Here is a 19,350-nt window from a genome sequence, read left to right on the forward strand (position 1 = left end):
ATCTTTAATTTGAGCAATTACATAAATCACTGCTCATTGAGTAAGAAAGAATTCCTTTTTTTTTTTTTCCAAAATGGATCGTTTACTCGTTCTGAGAGGGTAGCGTGCCTTTAGTTCTAGGAATTCATCTTCCCCACAGCCCCAATTCTATAGGTTTGAGTCTCTGTCTTTGCAGACCAGTGAGGCATCACTCGTCATTCACTTGGAGGTAAAGCCCTCAGTCCCTGCTGATTTTGCTGCTCATCTCTGGACCTTCTATCAAGGTGGAGGTCAAACCCAGAGTACAAAGCACTCCTAGGTCAGGACCTTTCCCATTCTGTTCTGCACATACTGCCCTGTGGGGATGCTGGGACACGTGATCAGCACACAATCAACAAAAGGTCTGGTTTTCTTTCCTAGGTAGGGAGAAGTTAAAATCTCTCCTTCCTAACACACAGATTTTGTCTGTAGATGTCTTTTCTAATGTGCACTAAGACCAGTCCTGCAGGAAAAACCTATTACACTCCCCCTCTAGAATAGTGCCTGTTCAACCCTGTTCTTTGGGTCTAATCTGTGACCCAGGTGTAAACTTTAAGACGGAGTCTTGTCAAGGGCTCTTTAAGAAACCCAGATGATGTTCACTGGCCCCTACTTATCCCAAGATGTGTTTACCTCCCACACAGAGCCCCAGCTGATTAAGCAGGTATGAATTTTTCCTATGTAAACCATGATATTTTCCTCAACAAACTGTATTTCCTTAAGTGTTCAGCCTTCTCAGCACTGTCGCTGCAAGGGCACCCCCAGAACCATTCCCACAGCCTGTGAATGGGTAATTTCACATTCACAGGCTGTCCTGGAAAGGGTAGACAAGATACCTTGAATTAATAATTATTTCTTCAGGCTGGGCGCAGTGGCTCACGCCTGTAATCCCAGCACTTTGGGAGGCAGAGGCGGGCAGATCACTTGAGATCAGGAGTTCAAGAACAGCCTGGCCTACATGGTGAAACCTTGTCTCTACACTACAAATACGAAAATTAGCTGGGCATGGTGGCGAATGCCTGTAATCCCAGCTACTCGGGAGGCTGAGGCACGAGAATCACTTGAACAGGGGAGGCAGAGTTTGCAGTGAGCCAAGGTCGTGCCACTTCACTCCAGCCTGGGCGACAGAGTGAGATTCTGCGTCGAATACTAAAATAAAATAAAATAATAAAATAAAATAAAATAAAATCGTTCTTCAAGAACCAGCACATCAATGATGGCACATAATCCGGATGCACTGGAGTTCTTTCTGCTTTGAAGTCCACAGAGCAAGGAGCCACTGTGTGAAGTCAAAAACCCTCTTCATCATCAAGATTTGCCTCCAGGTGGCTCTGGACTCCTTGGCCCATACTCAGGTCAGCCAAGTTAATCAGTGCCTCCTATGGCCATTAACCCGACCCTTCCTCAGGGGCAGGGCAGCTCTACATATGGTAAGCTTGACAAGCCTTGTCTCTTCCTAATGATTCAGACAATGTAGGGTAAGGGAAAAGCAGCAATCGAAGGAAAAGTAGCACTTGAGCAGGCTCGGCCTGATGGCAGACCCACCGATGCTTCAAATCTGGTTCTTGCATTTCTTATGTGGGTGTCACCCTTGGCCAAGTTACCCGACTTCTTTGCATCCTTTGACTCATCTATGAAATGGACTGACTTCTGCTCTGCAGAATTCTGTAACAGAATTGATGTGGCCCAGCCTTAGTGCCGGGCACACAGGTTCTTCCTGCCTCACTTTTTTTTTTTTTAAGATGGAGTCTTGCTCTGTTGCCCAGGGTGGAGTGCAGTGGTGCGATCTCAGCTCACAGCAACCTCCAACTCCCAGGTTCAAGTGATTCTCCTACCTCAGCCTCCCAAGTAGCTGGGATTATAGTTGCCCGCCACCACACCTGGCTAATTTTTGTATTTTGGGTAGAGACGGGGTTTCACCATGTTGGCCAGGCTGGTCTTGAACTCCTGACATCAAGTGATCTGCCTGCCTCGGCCTCCCAAAATGTTGGTATCACATGTGTCAGCCACCAGGCCCAGCCCCTGCCTCGCTTCTCAGTCAGGAAGTTATAAGTAAATAAACAGCAAATAACTAGTTTCTTTTTAAATAATGTCTAAATGTCCATTACCGCTGCCAGATCCTGTTGCAAAGTGTTCCGAACTGAAACAGCAGAGTAAAAACCATTTGTTATGCACATTTTAAAAGAAAGGTGAGGGTGGGGGCAGTAAAGACCTTTAAAGACAAATGCACTGAAAGAGGACAGAGAGATGCTAATGTGTGTGTTCAGAAAACCACCCACTGGCTGTGATTATTTCTTTTTGGCTGACCTGGCACCAAAATGCTCTGTGCAGTGAGTCACCATGAACAGCGGGTTACAGTCAGCTTTAGGTTATCTGTGGTGATGCAGAAAAGCACACACAGGCAGTGGTAAATCTAAGAAATTCTATTTGGTCTCTGGTATGCATTTTATATATGTGTATTTTCTTTTTCTTGGCAGGAGACTTACCTTCTTAATTATGTTTCCCTTAGGCTATTATTAAAATGAGTCCACATTCCCCAAGCACACCCCACTGACAGCCATAGGAAGGCAGCCCTTAAGTGACAGGGTAAGATCTACCTGGTATTTAGTGTTTGAAAATACACAATCACTTAATAAATCTGTGTGTAGGTTTGTGTACACATACACACACACACACGCACACACACACAGGTCTTCTAATCCTACTATGCAAGAAACACAGGAATTAAGAATAACATGGAGTGGCAACAAAGTTGCTGCCAAAGGCTTCCCCAAAGACCAGAGAACAGGATCATAAAAGCCTCCTGGGGTCATCACACATATACCTTTCTTTACTCTTTAAGCACACTTGTTATCTTTCATTAGCTTTTACCTAGCAGGACTGATGTGTGAAGATCTTTGTCTTTCCAACAACCCTGTGCTTTTTTTCAGAATTCCTAACATTTAAGAAATGTCAAAAGTAGAGTGGAATGTACATTTAATTGCACATGTGGACGCTCATGCTGAGGAATACATTTCTTTAGATTTTACTGAACTCAGAAGTCTCTCAAACACTGATTCATAAAAATTCAACTTTACAAGAAAACTGAAGTTGGAACAATTTATTTGCATATTCTAATGACTGAACCATTGGATGCAGTAACCAAGGTGTAGTTACACATTTTCCTAGTATCCTCATCTCCATTCTGTGTGGTGGTTGATGCTGCTTCAAGGCATCTGGACTTTTGAAAGCATTAAAAGTACTTCAAGGCCAGTGTGGTGGCTCATGCCTGTAATCCCAGCACCGTGGGAGGCCAAGGCAGGAGAACTACTTGAAGCCAGGAATTGAAGACCAGCTTGGGCAACATGGCAATACCCTGTCTTTACAAAAAAAAAAAAAAAAGCTGAGTATGGTGGTGTGTGCCTGTAGTCCCAGCTACTTAGGAGCCTGAAGTGGGAGGATCACTCAAGCACAGGAGTCCAAGGTTGCAGTGAGCTCTGATGATGTCACTGCACTCCAGCCCGGGTGACAGAGTAATATCCTGTCTCAAAAAAATGAATACCTTATTCTAATAGAATATGAGTAAATTCCAGGTCACAACAGCTCCTGTGAACCATTCCTAAGCATGAACAGTGGTATTAATGTGCTGTGTTCTGAGAGGATCTTCCGAACTGCTTTGGCTAATGTCTTCTGCACTGGTGATGATATGAAAACAAACTACCAAAAATAAACCTTAACAAAAACAGAAAGCATCCAAATTGTACACTCTGGTGTTATAGTGCTATAATGCCAAACTATTCCTCACTCTATTCAATGTTTGTTTCTTGAAAAACTACTTAAATTAATCTGGGCCAAAATACAGTAAAACACAACATGTGCTACCACTGAGAAGCCATGCCTTTAGAATAGGAATCCTAAACTTAATTACAGAGCCATATCCTTAGAGTCTCCTATTCTCAATATTCAAAAAATTAACCTAAAGAAATAGGACATTATAAGCATAAAATGCTACCTTTTTTATGGGCGCAGTGGCTCATGCCTGCAATTCCAGCACTTTGGGAGGCCGAGGTGGGAGGATCACTTCAGCCCAGGAGTTTGAGACCAGCCTGGCCAACATGGTGAAATCCTGTCTCTACTAAAAATACAAAATTAGCCGGATGTGGTGGTGCACACCTGTAATCCCAGCTACTCATGAGGCTGAGGTGGGAGGATTGCTTGAGCCGGAAGGCGGAGGTTGCGGTGAGCTGAGATTGCGCCACTGCACTCTAGCCTAGGGGACACAGGGAGCCTCCGTCTCAAAAAACAAAAAAACAAAACAAAACAAAACAAAAAAAACCCCACAAACAAACAAAAATCAAACAAAAACGCTACCTTTTATATGACAAAAAGGAGTAAACTTCTATTCATATTCGCTTGTATATGCATAAATAAACTTTGGAAGAAGACATACATAAGTAAATAGTAAGAGCTTACTTGAGGTGTGGGGACAACTTGGCAGATGGAAGCAGGAATGGGAGGAAAATTCACTCAGTCTCTTGATGTATGTTCTGTTTTTTAAACCCTGTCAATATATTACCTAATTAAAAACTAAGTACACAAGTAAATATTATTTGGCATTTGGCTCATTGATAGAATAGAATTCCTTTTACCAAATGTCATCTCTCAGATATTTTTCACATACATAAAAAGGAATTTTAGAAGAATTTTAGGAGTCAAAAAGTAGAAACTGAGTTTGTGAAGTGTATCACGGTATGCAGTTATATTTTTTCCCATGAAGTTCAAAGTCAGAAGAATTTTGAGTACTTTGTTGTTGTTTCAAAAAAGGTAGAAAGTTACATTTGGCTTAGCAGTGACATTACATGTGCATGCGCGTGTGCGTGCGCACGCACACACATACACACACCCTCCTCTAGTAGATAACTGTTAGTATTTTGCCATTGAAAGTAATGGCAAAAACTGCAGTTACTTTTGCACTAACCTAATAACCTACTACCCTTTAGCTATGTAAATAGACATATTCTGCTAACAAAGGGGAAGCAGAAATTTGTGTAGCACCATTCATACCTATTTTTATTTTGATTCTGTAATCACAAATGACAATTTTTACTTCATGTGAACTGTTAGGTTTTGAACACTCAGTAACTAAACTTTAGAAATTTACATCAATTCTTCGCAGTGTCTTTTAATCAAAATAACAGGTGCTAGTTACAATTTTTGAAATAAAATATAAATCTAAGAGTTGTAAAATCTTTAAGGTACAGAGTAGGTGACGTGTTTTAAAGAAAAATAATTTATAAATGACTTTGTAAAACACAAGCCCTTCACATGCTGTTAACTTTGGAAAAGTCAGGTCTTCTCCTAACAAGGCTTTTATTCTACTTCATACTCCAAACTCTTAAGGTTTTAAAATATTCAACTTGCCTTTCTTCTTTTTTGGGGAGTGGGGGTGAGCTTGCCAGCTGGTTAGAAGCCAAGAGTTATCCAGTCAGACCTGAATGGAAAAATCTATGATTTGTTTATTTCATAGTTGAAGTTCAAAAGCAAGAGACAATTTAAATAATAAAAGAGTAACAGGAAAAAATGCAAAGAAAGAAAACAAATCAGTAAGAGTTCAGAAGAACCTTCAAGAATACTTAATTTGGAAAATGTTATTGGTTTAGAGAATTTGACTGGAAGGAAACAGCTGGGCAGAGTTCAAGGTTTTAAATTAAAAACAATCTAACAAGGTCTATGGGGATAACTCTCTGAGCCATATTTTGGAGACCAGATTCATTTCTACCAAGTAAAAGTAATAGCAGTCTAAGCTAAAAAGGAAATTCCTCACAACTGAGGTAGTTACTAAGTATCAGCACATTTTCCAAGTTCTCACAAGGCCCCTTAGCTATTTACAATCTATTTTCCCTCATATATAAATGGAGTGCCTTTTCAATTTTATGTCTTCTGATTTGTTTAAAAAAAAACACTTATACACACCAGCCAGAATATGCCTATTTTATTAACATCATGCTTTAATAAATAACTGGCTACTTCTAATAAAATTAAGCCTCTGTTTACAACAGCCCCCAATATTCCATTTTGACCACTCTGCAGAATTTGGTGTAAAAAGTTGAATGAAATGTAGACCCTGAGCTATCAAGTAATTATGTTTCAATATAAAAATAGAGAATTACTCTTACAATTGAAGATTGAACAATAACACAAACAACCTCTTTGTGGGTTTTAGGTTCGGTAAAATTAGTTGGGATCTTAATGGCTGTCTAAAGCAGGAAGAGACAGAATTTTAGTCTTTCTGAAGACTTCTGGGAACTCCTTTGAAAGTGATTTGTTACATTATCAGAGTTTTATGAGCTATCATTTGGTAAGGACACAAGGAAGGGATTCCCAAGGCAGTTGTTAGTCTTTGGCCTGGGACAACAGATATGGCCATGGCCTTTGCCACTTCACCCACGTGGCTAAAGGTCACCACTAAGATGTAGTATTCTCAGCTCTACCTACTCCCACCCCACCCCACCCCCCAAGAAAAACAACACATACAAAAATCTGGACACCTAGTTCTCCCCTAAGTGGGCTCCTTGGCTGATATCTTGGATCGTAGCACATTGCTGTGAACCATGGCAAGTCCTTTGTTTTACTGATAAGAGGGGGCTGGGTAAGAAAAAGACTCAAATGAGACACCTTATACTCTCTTAAAACAAAAACTGGGATCCCAAAACAAATGGAGATACACATGCACAGACAAAAACTTTGCCCGAGTGTTGACAGCTATTCCCTGAGCCCAGGCTGTACCCCAGTTCTGGCTAGCTCTCAGACAGCTCCCTGTACATAGTTGGGTTTGAAATCTCGACCACTCTAACAAAGGGGATTAAATGAGATTGCTGGTCACTTATTGCTGCCATTAGGATATTAATTCAAATAGGGTCAGTGTGAACATGAAAACTAGCACAGGGTGGGCTAGCTAACCTGCCTGGTTTAAAAAAAAAACACCCCTAAACCCAAGTGTGAACATGTGATAACTGGGACATCCTGAATGCTTTCTATCTTTCAAGGGGGATGATATCCAGAATCTTTTTCTAAATGGGTTACATTTTATGTATAAGTGGGTTCAAGAAATGGACCTATAGTGATCTTAGCTTACGTAATTCAACTCATTCAAAGCAGTAGTCTGCAGTCTCTTCCAACTATCACCAATAAATGAAGTACATATAACCTTCTTCTTGGATTGATGCTTTGAATACAATCTGACAAGTGGCTCAGAAGCCTGCTTGTGCCCTCACATTCTGTCCTAATAATAATTTAAAAAAAAGAAAATCACCTCCACGTCTCTCCAGATAAGGCAACTAAAATAACAGGGAGAAATGGAAATTTTACTGCTTTTTGGGCTTTTTCTTTTAATAAGATAACATGATAAATAAAACCTGCTTCTGTACAGCTATTTAATATTTCAGAAATACGTACATGTTACATGCCAAGAAGGGACCCTGGTTTGCTTGTAAGAAACAAGGCGAGATCATAGTTGGAAAAAAAAACCCACAAACGAAATGAGAAAAAAACATACAAACAAATAATAGAGTGATAAAATCACAAATGCACAACTAACTATAGTTCTGTACCTACACTGTTAGCCACGTTTAACATGGTTTGGGGGAGCAGGAACCAACTCAATGCACAGTCCCTTTTCCTCCCAAAGCTGAATGAGAAAACAAAGTCAGCACTTCTTAAACCAGTGGCCACATAGTAAAAACTGTACATTGTTGTCCATTCATTTAAAAAGCAAAGTCACTAGGATGGTAGAAAAGTGATAACTGGTGCCTTTTAACTTTTTGATGAACACTTTTTCTCAGAGTTTGAGAATTATCTCCACTCTCTCTGCATAACCAGGAACAAGAGGCAGAAGACAGTGAGGAGGTAGGCCTGTGCCCCAGGACGGACACCAGCACTGTCGGCTTTCTCATTGGCACTCTTCCCAGCATGGTCAGTGGCATTGTAGTCAAACTCTGAAGGGCACTGCTGATACTCACAGCCACTTCCACTTCCTTCTCCACTACTTTCATCACCTAGTTTAAAAAAAATGGAATAGAAATTTCATTCCACTTGTTCTCATCAGAAGGCATACAAGAGCAATTTGTACTTTCAAACCACAAATGCTTACTGATATCAAAGAAGTCCACGTCGTTCCCATTGTACGCATTCTTCATCTTGCTGGTCATCACTCGAAGAGCCATGATTTGACGAAGGATCAGTATGTCTGGTTTGCTGGTGTCAACCTGGACCTCTGGGTTGTTGCCCTGGTTGGCTAATCCATTTCCTGTCACTGCAAACAGGTACCTGGAATGTAAAATGACCCCAGTAAGATGATTCATAAAGCGAAAAGATTTTATCTGTCTGCCTCCCAAAGTGCTGGGATTACAGGCATGAAGATTATGAAGATTATACAAGAGGTTATCAAATACTTCTGCTAGATTCTAGTATTTCCACTAAGCAAAATTAGATGGAAGTTCTTCAATTCCTAATGAACTCTAATCTTTCTTGTTCCTGTGGATTCCTTATTTCTCCAATTTGATGGAAACCTTCTTCAAAGCTATCACAGCACTTTTGGAGGCTGAGGTGGGTGGATCACTTGAGGTCAGGCATTCGAGACCAACCTGGCTAACATAGCGAAATCCTGTCTCTACTAAAAATATGAAAATAAGCCGGGTGTGGTGGTGTGTGCCTGTAATCCCAGATACTCAGGAAGCTGACACGGGAGAATCACTTGAACCCAGGAGGCGAAGGTTGCAGTGAGCCAAGGTTGCACCACTGCATTCCAGCAGCTGAGATTGCAGTGAGGTTGCAATGAGCCAAGATTGTGCCACTGAATTCTAGCAGGGTGACAGTGATACTCTGTTGGAGGAAGGAAGGAAGGAAGGAAGGAAGGAAGGAAGGAAGGAAGGAAGGAAGGAAGGAAGCAAGCTAGCTATCCCTCTTGAGGAGGATGGTGGGTTGAAGTAAAGAAGTATGGGTACTGGCTGGGTGCGGTGGCTCACACCTGTAATCCCAGCACTTTGGGAGGCTGAGGCAGGCGGATCACAAGGTCAGGATATCAAGACCATCCTGGCTAACATGGTGAAACCCCGTCTCTACTAAAAATACAAAAAAAAAAAAAAATTAGCCAGGCATGGTGGCAGGCACCTGTAGTCCTAGCTACTCAGGAGGCTGAGGCAGGAGAATCACTTGAACCCGGGAGGTGGAGGTTGCAGTGAGCCGAAATTGCGCCACTACACTCCAGCTTGGGCAAAAGAGCGAGACTCCATCTCAAACAAACAAACAAAAAAAAGTATGGGTACTTCTCTAAGTTACTGAGCGTCTAAGGGAGGGACACAGGGCATCAAGTCAGAGAATGGAACCTTTGAGAACTGGTTATTTGTGAGGCTAGGCCATTGGACAAAGAGCCACAAGCATTAAATATTTTAAAAATAATGACACTATTGGAACAGCCCTAATACGAGACTATAACTACTGTCAAACTTTTGACTCAGCACTCTTTGTAAGTAACTGGGTGCCTTCTCAACACTCCTAGTGCAAAGCCTGTTCCTAAGAATGCCTAGAAGCCTTCCATGTTGTTGCTACCTACTGTGAATTGCTTCCTGATGCCTCGGTTGACAATTGAGAGAACCCTCTCTGAAGGTCACCCAGGCATCTAGGAAGGGAGAGACTTCAAATTCATTCAACAGACACTAACCTGCTTTTGCCTTTCCCATTCCAACAGTCATCCTCATTGCCGTTTCCTGCAGCCATCCTCTCATCGTTGCAAACGTTGTTCGGAAGGGAGGACCAGAATTTCTTGGCCTGTTTCAGTTTCTCCTTGACATCAGTAACCTAATTATGAAACAACAACAACAAAAAAAGATCATTGTAAGACAAGACAAAACTACCTACAAGTGTGCCTTCTGGCCATTTCCAAAGTATCTCCAGAGTGATATGCAATTCATTTTCAACTTTAATTAGAAGAGGAAGATGCAACTCCAATTTATATCTTAGAAGTACAAAACCACTCAAATGAATAGTTGAAATGCAAGCTCCAAAGGAGTGGCCTAGACCCCTTGTCCACCTCATTGTAAGTACCATCTGAGGCCTACCAGTCTCCATGCCCTGTAGGCACAAAGATAACATGCAGTCTCTTCTCCTAAGGCTTTTAGAGTCAGGATCAAGCATGTATATTATGCACTCTGTGAAACATAGCTGCTATTGCTCTTTCTCTCCATCCCTGTCTCCTCAGGCTCCCTCTTCTGTGTTCCTACTACTGTAGGAATAGTTTCTTACATTTTTTAGCATATTACTGTGGATAAAGCAATTTGCCTACAGTTACTCACTCTTCTCCCATCTCAGCTTTTACTAAATATCATTTTATGTTAATAAGCCTGGAACATCTACTTCTCCCTCTTTGCCTCCTTGTTGGTGCCTTTTGAGAACAAGGATCTGCCTTATTTCTCTGAGCTTCTCTGTGCCTAGCACGGTGATGGGCACATAGTAGATGTTCAATAAATGCATGGTGAATCTAAAGAGAAATTTTGAGACAAGACTTATTGCATCATAACTCCCTGACTACCCAGGAACTTTCTGGGCTAGAAAATGGGACAGGCAGATTGACTGATATCCACATCCTATTTGCTTGAAAAGTGACACCTGAAAGACCCACACTTGTTAGCCTTCCAGCTAAAAATTCATTTTGAGCAAGAGTTTTCAGTTCTTTGTCATTAAACACGGCCCTTCCTGCCAAAACGCTCACCAGTCGGTCCAAACTAGTGCCAGCTGCTGTGGTTGGGCGTTCCTCGGGGTGATGTGGTCTGAAGCGAGCACTGAAGGCACTTTCAGAGATGGAACGAGAAATTCGTCCAGCTGGGAGGGGCTTGGGGGGTCCACATCCCTGGAAAACCTGCATTAGAGTAAGTGTCGTCATGTTAGGGAAGTCACTCCCAAGGCGGGAGGCGGAGGTGGGGGAGGTCCCTAGCTCCCCTTTCCAGCATCCTGCCTTCATTACCTTCTGAGACACTTGAACACTATTATCCTGCATGTTCATAATAGCATCAGAAATCTTCACATCGATGGGATCCATGACCGATTCAATGTTGAAAGGACCCTCTAGCCTCTCTGCCACCATCAGCATAGCATCTAATATGAGGTTTGGGGAAGAACAATACAGCATAAAAAGTCAATCATTAGTTTGGCCTTGGGTAAATCAATCTGATTTTTTTTTCTGTCTGTTTCCTGCATGGGGGCAGGGGAAGTAAGGCATGGATCATAATGAATTCTTGTTTTTATATCTATTTCCCTTACACCAAACTGCATTTAGTCACTATGTATCACTAGCTCTCTAAAGTGTGAAATGGCCAGATGAAGGCTTAGTTCTACAGCAAGGAAACCCAATCAGGAACTTTCCTCAATACTGATTATTCGTGTGTCAGCCACTGTCACTGTAAGGCTCTTAGTTAGCTCCCAGATGACAAACCTAAGGCTGGAGACAAAATAACATGCCAGTTCTCCCAGAGACTTCCCTAGGATCTTCTCGTTTCACATTCCATTTACAAGAGTCAAAAACATAAATCAGTTAAGATGCTGGCATATTAATTCTTTTCTTTCGTTTTTAAAAACAAAACCCCTCAGATCCTTGAGTGCACCGTTGGATAATACAAATGAAAGGGTTCCTAGGAATTCTAATGACTTTTCAAATAATAAAACTTTGAATAATCCAATTTTTGTATTAAGAAAAACTTCTCATTGCAAATACAATGGCTTCAATTTATCTTAAGGCATGTACCTCCTTTTTTTTTTGCAAGTGAGAAGATGACACAAGACACAGTACACAAAATTAGTGGGCTCACAGTACATATCTTCACCGATTATCCTGCTTTAGACTCTGGAGTAGCATGGCATTTTCCAGTAAGCACTGAATCGCTTCAATAAAATACATTGTCTTTGTTTTCTTGCCATATATGTTTCTTAGGATTATGAGGCTTAGTATTTTTGTCTGCTACCTGTTTTACAAAATTAGAAGAACTTGGAAATGAAAACCCCAAATGACAAAAAGGATGCTTCATTAACGACAAACAGTGAACTTTTAAACTTGTTTATCCCCCCTTTACACTCTAGTGCTTAGTGCATGGCAAGAAAGGAGTTAGACCCACATTATCTATCATCTTCAGGTAGTGCAAAGATGGTTACTTGAAAGAAGGGCTAGTTTCCGGAAGATTGTGTCCTTCCCAAAGAACACCGCTGACAATTGCAGCCCCCAGCTGAGCTTCTATCTAAGCTTTCTAGTGGAAAGCAGCATAGGCATCAGCATATCAATGAAACCAAATCTAGTCATCAAGCTTTCACCTTCAACCTAGAACAAATGCTACACAACATTTTAATGCACGGGGTCATTTCTCTAAACTACAATTCCTATGTCACAAACCACAAATAGATTTCCATGAAATGCAATTTTTAAAACAGTAATAACAAATGAAGTTTCAGAATGCATTGTGGTAAGCGCCAATCAAGTGATGCTTCTAACTCTAAGTAAGGGCTGAAAGCATGAATATACCATTGTACTACAGGAGAGAAAAAAAGTGCTTTTGATGTGCTAGCAAAAGGAGACTTTTGTAAACAAGTGGAGCACAACTTAAATGTGTTCATCATTGTCAAATCATCAGGGCTGCCACGTACAGAAAGCACATTCCTTCGTAAGCTAAGAAGAAATCACCTGCTCCCAATAAAAATATTATGAATAGACAGAAAATAAACATCTAAAATGCAGACGTTTAAATAACAACAACAACAACAACAACAACAACAACAACAACAACACCCAGTGCATTTTGTAACTCCTTATTCCCCTAGTGGCAAGGAATGGCCAGATCACTAATGTGTTTGTGAAAGACTGAAAGGAAACATAAACCCCAATTCTTCTGGCTGTTTGGCGTCTTTGTAAACTCTGAGCCAGCCGGCTATACACAAGAGCCTGGGAATGGAGGGGGAAGCTGGGCCTTTGTTGGGGCCGGTGCCATGGCGTTGCGTGTTGCGCAGCTGAAGAATGCAACTGAAGAGCATTCTGCCTGCAGTCTGCAGCCCGGGAGCCAAAGCTGCCTCTAACCCCTGGAGGAAGTCATGATTGGCTATCAATTGGCTCTTCTGTAACAGCAGCCAGCCCTGATAAGAAGCCTCAAGAGAAAGCCAAAGATGATTGGTTTGGAGTTTGGGTTTTCTTCTGGCTGATACGAGCCACGGAGGCCCTTGTTTGCGGGATATCTGACTGGTTCCTGCCTCCTGCCAGGACCTGGCTGGTGTCCCCGCCAGCAATCCCAATACTAAATTCCCACTGGCAGCAACATGCGACATTAATAGGGTTGGCCCTGAGTCAAATGAGTGTTAACACAGCTACAGTATGTGATGGAGAACAAGTTGCACCTTAGCATAATTTATGATTCTCCAGAAACTGACTTTTGTTGGTGGGGGCAAGGGAGGTATTTGGTTTATATTTCCAAGTGAAGGTTTCATATAAACCAGCTTCTTATAAAACCAAGTTCTAAGGTGTTTTAACTATTTGGATCCATCCCGATAAAAGGCTGACAAGACTTCAACATTTACTAAAGGGTCTCAATTCATGGCCAGTTGCAGATGCAGTTAAGAGAGGAGAGGAAGAGCATGGCAACAAGAAGACGGATTTGGAAAACCAGTTCATCCTTAGTCTCTTAAAGGGTCTAGTCCAACTGCATGATTTCAGTGCTCAAGACACTGGCACTGAGTCTCCCCCCATACCCCCAGCAACAAAGCATCCCCTTCTCACTAGGGAAAGCGATTCCTTTTGCATTGTGCTGCCAATAATCAGAAACCCACATTTTCAGCCTCCCGACCTGACTGGAAGAACAAAAGGCAGTTTCCCGACTTAACCCCAAGATCTGATTTAAAGAAGGGGGAAAAAGCCCTTGACCATTCATTAGCTGCAGTCATTTAAAGGGGAAAGAAAAATTCCTTGCAAACAGAAAAAAAAAAGAGAGAGAGAGACAAGAAATAAAAAAAGAATTTACAGCAGAGGCATGTAAATTGGGACTGAATTCTACAAACACAAAGCAGATTAATTAAACCCTTGTGAAAAATTCATGAAAAAGCACTGGAGATTAACAATGTCTATTACTCCTGGTCTTTTATATCTGCTTATTAGAAATAAAGAATAGTATACCCATTAAAAACAAAGTTTAGATACAATTATATACCTCATCCCTCCGAAAAGTTATCACTTAAAATAACTAGGGAAAAATCGATTCAGAAATCCTATCAACTTCTACTTGGGTTTAATTTTGTTTCTTCAAAGATAACAAATGTAATTTTAAAAATGCACAACAAGAACAACAACAGCAACTTAAGTCCTCTTTGTTTTCGAGTAACTGATTTAAAACATCAATTAAGAAAGCCAGAGTGTGGTTTTGATTTGATATGGACCTGTAAACTCCAGGAAAAACACGTAGGAGCATTTGTATTTTAATATAAGGATATGAGTTTAGTTATAGTTGCTGCTAGACATGTTAGAGTATCAAAATAGTGGCAAGGGCCATGCCCTTCTGCATTCCATTCCCAATGTGTCTGTAGAAAAGTTAGCAAAATTCGATCACTGTCACCATACACTTTTTTGTACCATATGGCAAATTCTACTACCTTGCCTGGAGAAACAGTGAATTATAGGGGAAATTGAAAAGGATCACCAACTTTCTTTAAAAATTCAATTTTGCAAAAGTGAACTGCAAACTTGACATTTGGGTGTGGGGATGAGTGTGGGATTAAAGAGAGAGAGAGAAAACAAAAACAGCGACTTTAGATCTGGAAATTCTATGGGTTTTTACTTCCATGAGAAATATTTTGAATCAACAATTTCTCCCATGGCTTCATTCTGGGCATGATGTGCCATTTGGCCTGTATGTCTTTGCTGGTCTTATGCCTTCCCTTTCATGAGATTCTGCTTTTCTGTGTGTAGAAGATTTTTTCAGGTCTTCTAGCTCTGAGCTATTTAGGCTACAATTGTGCTGAAGTGCTTAATATTCACATCTTTTTTTATCCCCCTGTGTCAGTGTTCTTAAGAATCTGTTGGAGCCAATTTATCGATGCACTTTCAAACGGAGTTAATATGGTAATTAGCTCTCACACAGACTAAAAAGCATTCCCCAATCTTAACACCCCTCACCTCCCCTCAAAAAAAACAAGCCAGAATACTGCATACGTGTTCCCATGATTTGGACAAATAAGTGAAAAACAGGTGCTTATAAAGACACTCAAATTCGGCAATTATGCAAAGGTGACTAGGGTGGGGAAAAATGTGAGTTTCTTTTTGTGAGCTGTTAGTATGTGTGTGCGGTCCTACTAATACTCAGCATAAGGAACTTCAACACTGGTTACTGTTGCTTCAGGCATCAAGGTAATTGACAACTGGACATTTAAATTCTCCTTAATTTGTCCTTTCCCCAAAATCATAACTAACCCTCTCAGCAATTGGCCACTTCATTTACATTGCTGTCTGGGTTCCGAGAATGGTTTTCTAGGTGGAATATATATGCAGGAATACATATCCCTTAAATTCTCAGGGCTAAAGTCCTTCCACTCTCACCAGAGCAGACTACTATTGCTAAATGGTGTACAGAAACAGAATCCCTGAATTTCTCAATCAGATTTCACCTGATCCAAATAACAAATGCATATCTGGCCGGTTTGCAGAAGATTTAGTTGCAGTGTAATAGATATAACATTTTAAAAGCCACTTTTACAACTCCATGAGGACTGTACTCCAGCATTTACATGGATACAAGCCTATAATCATAAACACAACTGACTTTCAGGGGGGAAATATCAAAAAGACACTTTCTCAGGGAGTGGCTCATGCCTATAATCCCAGGGCTTTTGGGGGGCTGAGGGTGAGAGGATTGCTTGAACCCAGGAGTTTCAGGTTACATAGAGCTATGATTGTGCTGCTATACTCCAGCCTAGGTGACAGAAAGAGACTCTCTCCAAGAAAAAGGCATTTTCTCATTATTAAAACCTGGCAGCCACTGTATCTATTACCTTCAGAAATGCCACCGTTAGTTTGAGGGAACATTCACTTGTAGTAATGTTTTTACTATTCTCAAAGTAGTTGAGCATAGTCAGGATTCTGACAAACACTAAATAACTAACACTTAAACAAACAAATTTCATAGCTGCCAATTACAACATTCCTTGTGACTGGAAGCTAAGCTATCTCCAGCAACACAAATATGTTAACCACTTGCTCACCTATGAAATTGTTCCATTCAAAATCGAGATCCCCTTGGTTGGCCAAACAGCCTCTCATGATGTTTGAGCAGTAGTTGTAACATGGCTTCACAGTCACGAGACCCCGGCAGTGGGAGCAGTAGATCATCTTCAACAGGGCATGGGTACACTGGGCTGTGGGGTTTACCTAATGTGTGAAAAGAAAAAAAGACAGTAGTGGCGGGGCTAAAATAGAGACAGAAATTGCTTCTATCACATTGACACTGAAGGCTTGGCCATGAACTTAAGAATGAGTTGTGATTGATCACAATTAGTAAGCCTGGACTGCCTCCTGAAGACATAGATTAGATAAAAGATACGTGTTGGGACAGGGGAGAGGAGGGAGATGACCCGAAACAAACAAGGTGCACCAACTCCCACCCTGTAAACACCCATTCCTCCCCCACCCCCTTCCCTCCTGGAGTCTCTCTCTCACACACACATAAATTGCTCAATTATCTCAAAATCCTTTCACAAATAACTATGCAGGGTGAGCCATGAAATGCAGTGGAGGAGACTATCTTCATGTGCCCACCATGCACGTCCTGCTAATAGCCTCAACCATCAGTGTTTGTCTTTGCCAGACTGGAACAGAAGCACATCTTCTTCTGCATTACATTGACTACAAGGCTGTCCTTTGAACTCTAACCCCAAATTAAGGTTTAGAAGGGTACCTACGGTGTCTTCTGTTCTGTGCCAAGAACTGTGCAGAAGGCAAAGTTAATATATTCTACAAGGCAGAATATGAGTAATCTTAAACTTAGGGGGTGTGTGAAGGTTTTCCAAGGCTTGGGAGTACTAAAGCACAGAGTGTTCACAGAACACTTGATGAAAGAGGTGGGGCTTCGGTTAAATTTTCAAGAAAGGGGCTGGACTTAAGTGGTCGAACAAAGGGAGAGCATCCTGAGTTAAGTTCAATGAAATGAACAAAACCTGTAGGAGAGTACAGGACATATCACTGCATCTCAGAATGGGGTTGGGGAATTGTGGGAAATAAGGTCAGGTGCACAAGAGTATGCGTGTGGCCAGAATTTAGAGGGGCTTAAACATCAGGCAGAAACTGGGATACCAGTTGCCAGGCACGGTGGCTCACGCCTGTAATCTCAGCATTTTGGGAGGCCGAGGTGGGCGGTTCACGAGGTCAGGAGTTCGAGACCAGCCTTGTCAGCATGGTGAAACCCCGTTTCTACTAAAAATACAAAAATTAGCCGGGCATGGTGGTGTGTGCCTGTAGTCCCAGCTACTCAGGAGGCTGAGGCAGGAGAATTGCTTGAACCTGGGAGACGGAGGTTGCAGTGAGCCGAGATCTCACCACTACACTCCAGCCTGTGTGACAGAGTGAGACTCTGTCTCAAAAGAAAGAAAGAAAGGAAGAAAGGAAGAAGGAAAGGAAAGGAAAGGAAGAAAGAAAAAGAAAGAAAGGAAGAAAGAAACAAACAAACAAACAGGGACACCATATGGCAGGACACATGGGGCTACGACTGGAAGTTTGTGAGGAAGGAAAGGAAGAAAGACAGAAACATTACCCAAGTCAGATTGGGCTGGCTGTCCTCTCCAGAGAAATGGGACTTCATTTCATCTAGTTTTATAAAGTGAAATTATTTGGGGTGTAGAAGAGCTGATTCCATCCGGTCACTTGTTTTCCTCAATGCTTAGAAAGGATTGGGGCTAGGTATGGCATTCTAGCAGCTAATTAAAAGTTCCTGTCTCCTCATTCTCTCTGCCCCACCCTCCTCTTTTGGAGTCAGTATCGAGGATTAGTGCATTCTTCTGTGTAAGTACCCACCAGTTCTGTTAACACAGACTTTTGGAGGCAGATACCACCACAGGGAAGAGATGCTGGGATGCAGGGCAGCCCGGCAATGCACTTCACCTGCTCTGGAGTGTTACTTTGGATATCACTTATCAGCAGTGCCCTTAGGAACAGGAACAGGGGATTAGCGGTGTCAGGAGAAAAAAAACAGTCAGGCTCCTACGTGATGCATGCGCACATCCATTCCCCTCATCCCAAACGAGGCTCTAGCCTAAAAGGGGATAATACGTGTAACAATAAAATGGTAATTGTATACACTGCCCTACCAAGAATTAAGATTTTTCCACAGTTTTAACCATTCCCAAATGTTTTCCTAGGCACTAAATTAGTCCTAACTATGTATTAATGTACAGTAAAATTTTGGCTAACAAATATACCCTGGAGGAATGGCCTTTTCTGGATAGCCAGATTTGCTGGACAGCTAAAAGTTCATTCCTTTAAAGTCACAGATTGTTAAGACTTCCCTACATGTCCCCCTCTCCTTTTGTAAAGGAGCAAACAGGACTGGAGGGGGGAGGTGGCCTGAGAAGCATAGGATCACAGAAGTCTTAGAGTTGGAAGGGACCAGAGAGATCACTGAGTGTTGCTCTCACATTTGATAGATAAGAAAAACCAAGCCAAAGCCAAAGAGATTAAGCAACTTGCTGACAGTCACCTCACAATATCGGATTCCAGTACTATACCTTATCAAGCATTTGTGATGAAAAGATTTCCCAGATGTATCACGTTTCCCTGCCAGATGACAGGAAACTGTAATCTTAGGCACTGGTTATTTCCTACTTTAGTTTTAGTTGGGTTCCACATTGATGAGACTGCAAAATGGCTAGATTTTAAAGAGGTAAAAGTTATGCAAGTGGCTATGAAATGAAAAATCACTGAATAGCACGTGGCATTTGTTGAATATTATGCTTAAGAGGAGACAATGCCCTCGTAAGAAGAAACGTAGAAAGCTAAGGGGTCAACAAATAGTTACTGAGCACCTACTATGTGCCAGGGATTATTCTGGAATGCATTTGAATGTAGGTAACAAGGCAAGTTAAGAATTTCTATATTAGAATACAAAACCTGTTCTACAAAATACAAAGCAATTCCAATGTGGTACAGGACTTTAGGAAATGAGCAAAAATTTTAGACCGAAAATAGTTATATTCAGAAAACACTTCTTTTTTCAAAGAAGTCCTTTCTCATTCTTTTAAAAAATAACTCTAGGAAGTGGTTCGTTGTATTCTTAGTTCAATTGCAAGTCA

The 19,350-nt window shown here is 41.4% G+C and overlaps 1 protein-coding gene across 1 annotated transcript in view; it reads right to left on the bottom strand.

Annotated features, from left to right (window-relative positions):
* Window positions 1–5,974: 5,974 nt before the first annotated feature.
* GPC4 (glypican 4) overlaps window positions 5,975–19,350 on the bottom strand; it is a 114,320-nt gene continuing 100,944 nt past the window's right edge. Inside the window, exons 4-9 of the mRNA XM_004064885.5 lie at window positions 16,273–16,438; window positions 11,015–11,145; window positions 10,763–10,909; window positions 9,716–9,852; window positions 8,147–8,322; window positions 5,975–8,051 (exon numbers count right to left, since the gene is read on the bottom strand). Of these exons, the coding sequence (XP_004064933.1) occupies window positions 7,849–8,051; window positions 8,147–8,322; window positions 9,716–9,852; window positions 10,763–10,909; window positions 11,015–11,145; window positions 16,273–16,438 (960 nt within the window). The 3' untranslated portion in view covers window positions 5,975–7,848. The remainder of the gene's footprint in view (window positions 8,052–8,146; window positions 8,323–9,715; window positions 9,853–10,762; window positions 10,910–11,014; window positions 11,146–16,272; window positions 16,439–19,350) is intronic.

This window comes from Gorilla gorilla, chromosome X, assembly GCF_029281585.2.
Source record: "Gorilla gorilla gorilla isolate KB3781 chromosome X, NHGRI_mGorGor1-v2.1_pri, whole genome shotgun sequence".
NCBI classification, from domain to species: domain Eukaryota; kingdom Metazoa; phylum Chordata; class Mammalia; order Primates; family Hominidae; genus Gorilla; species Gorilla gorilla.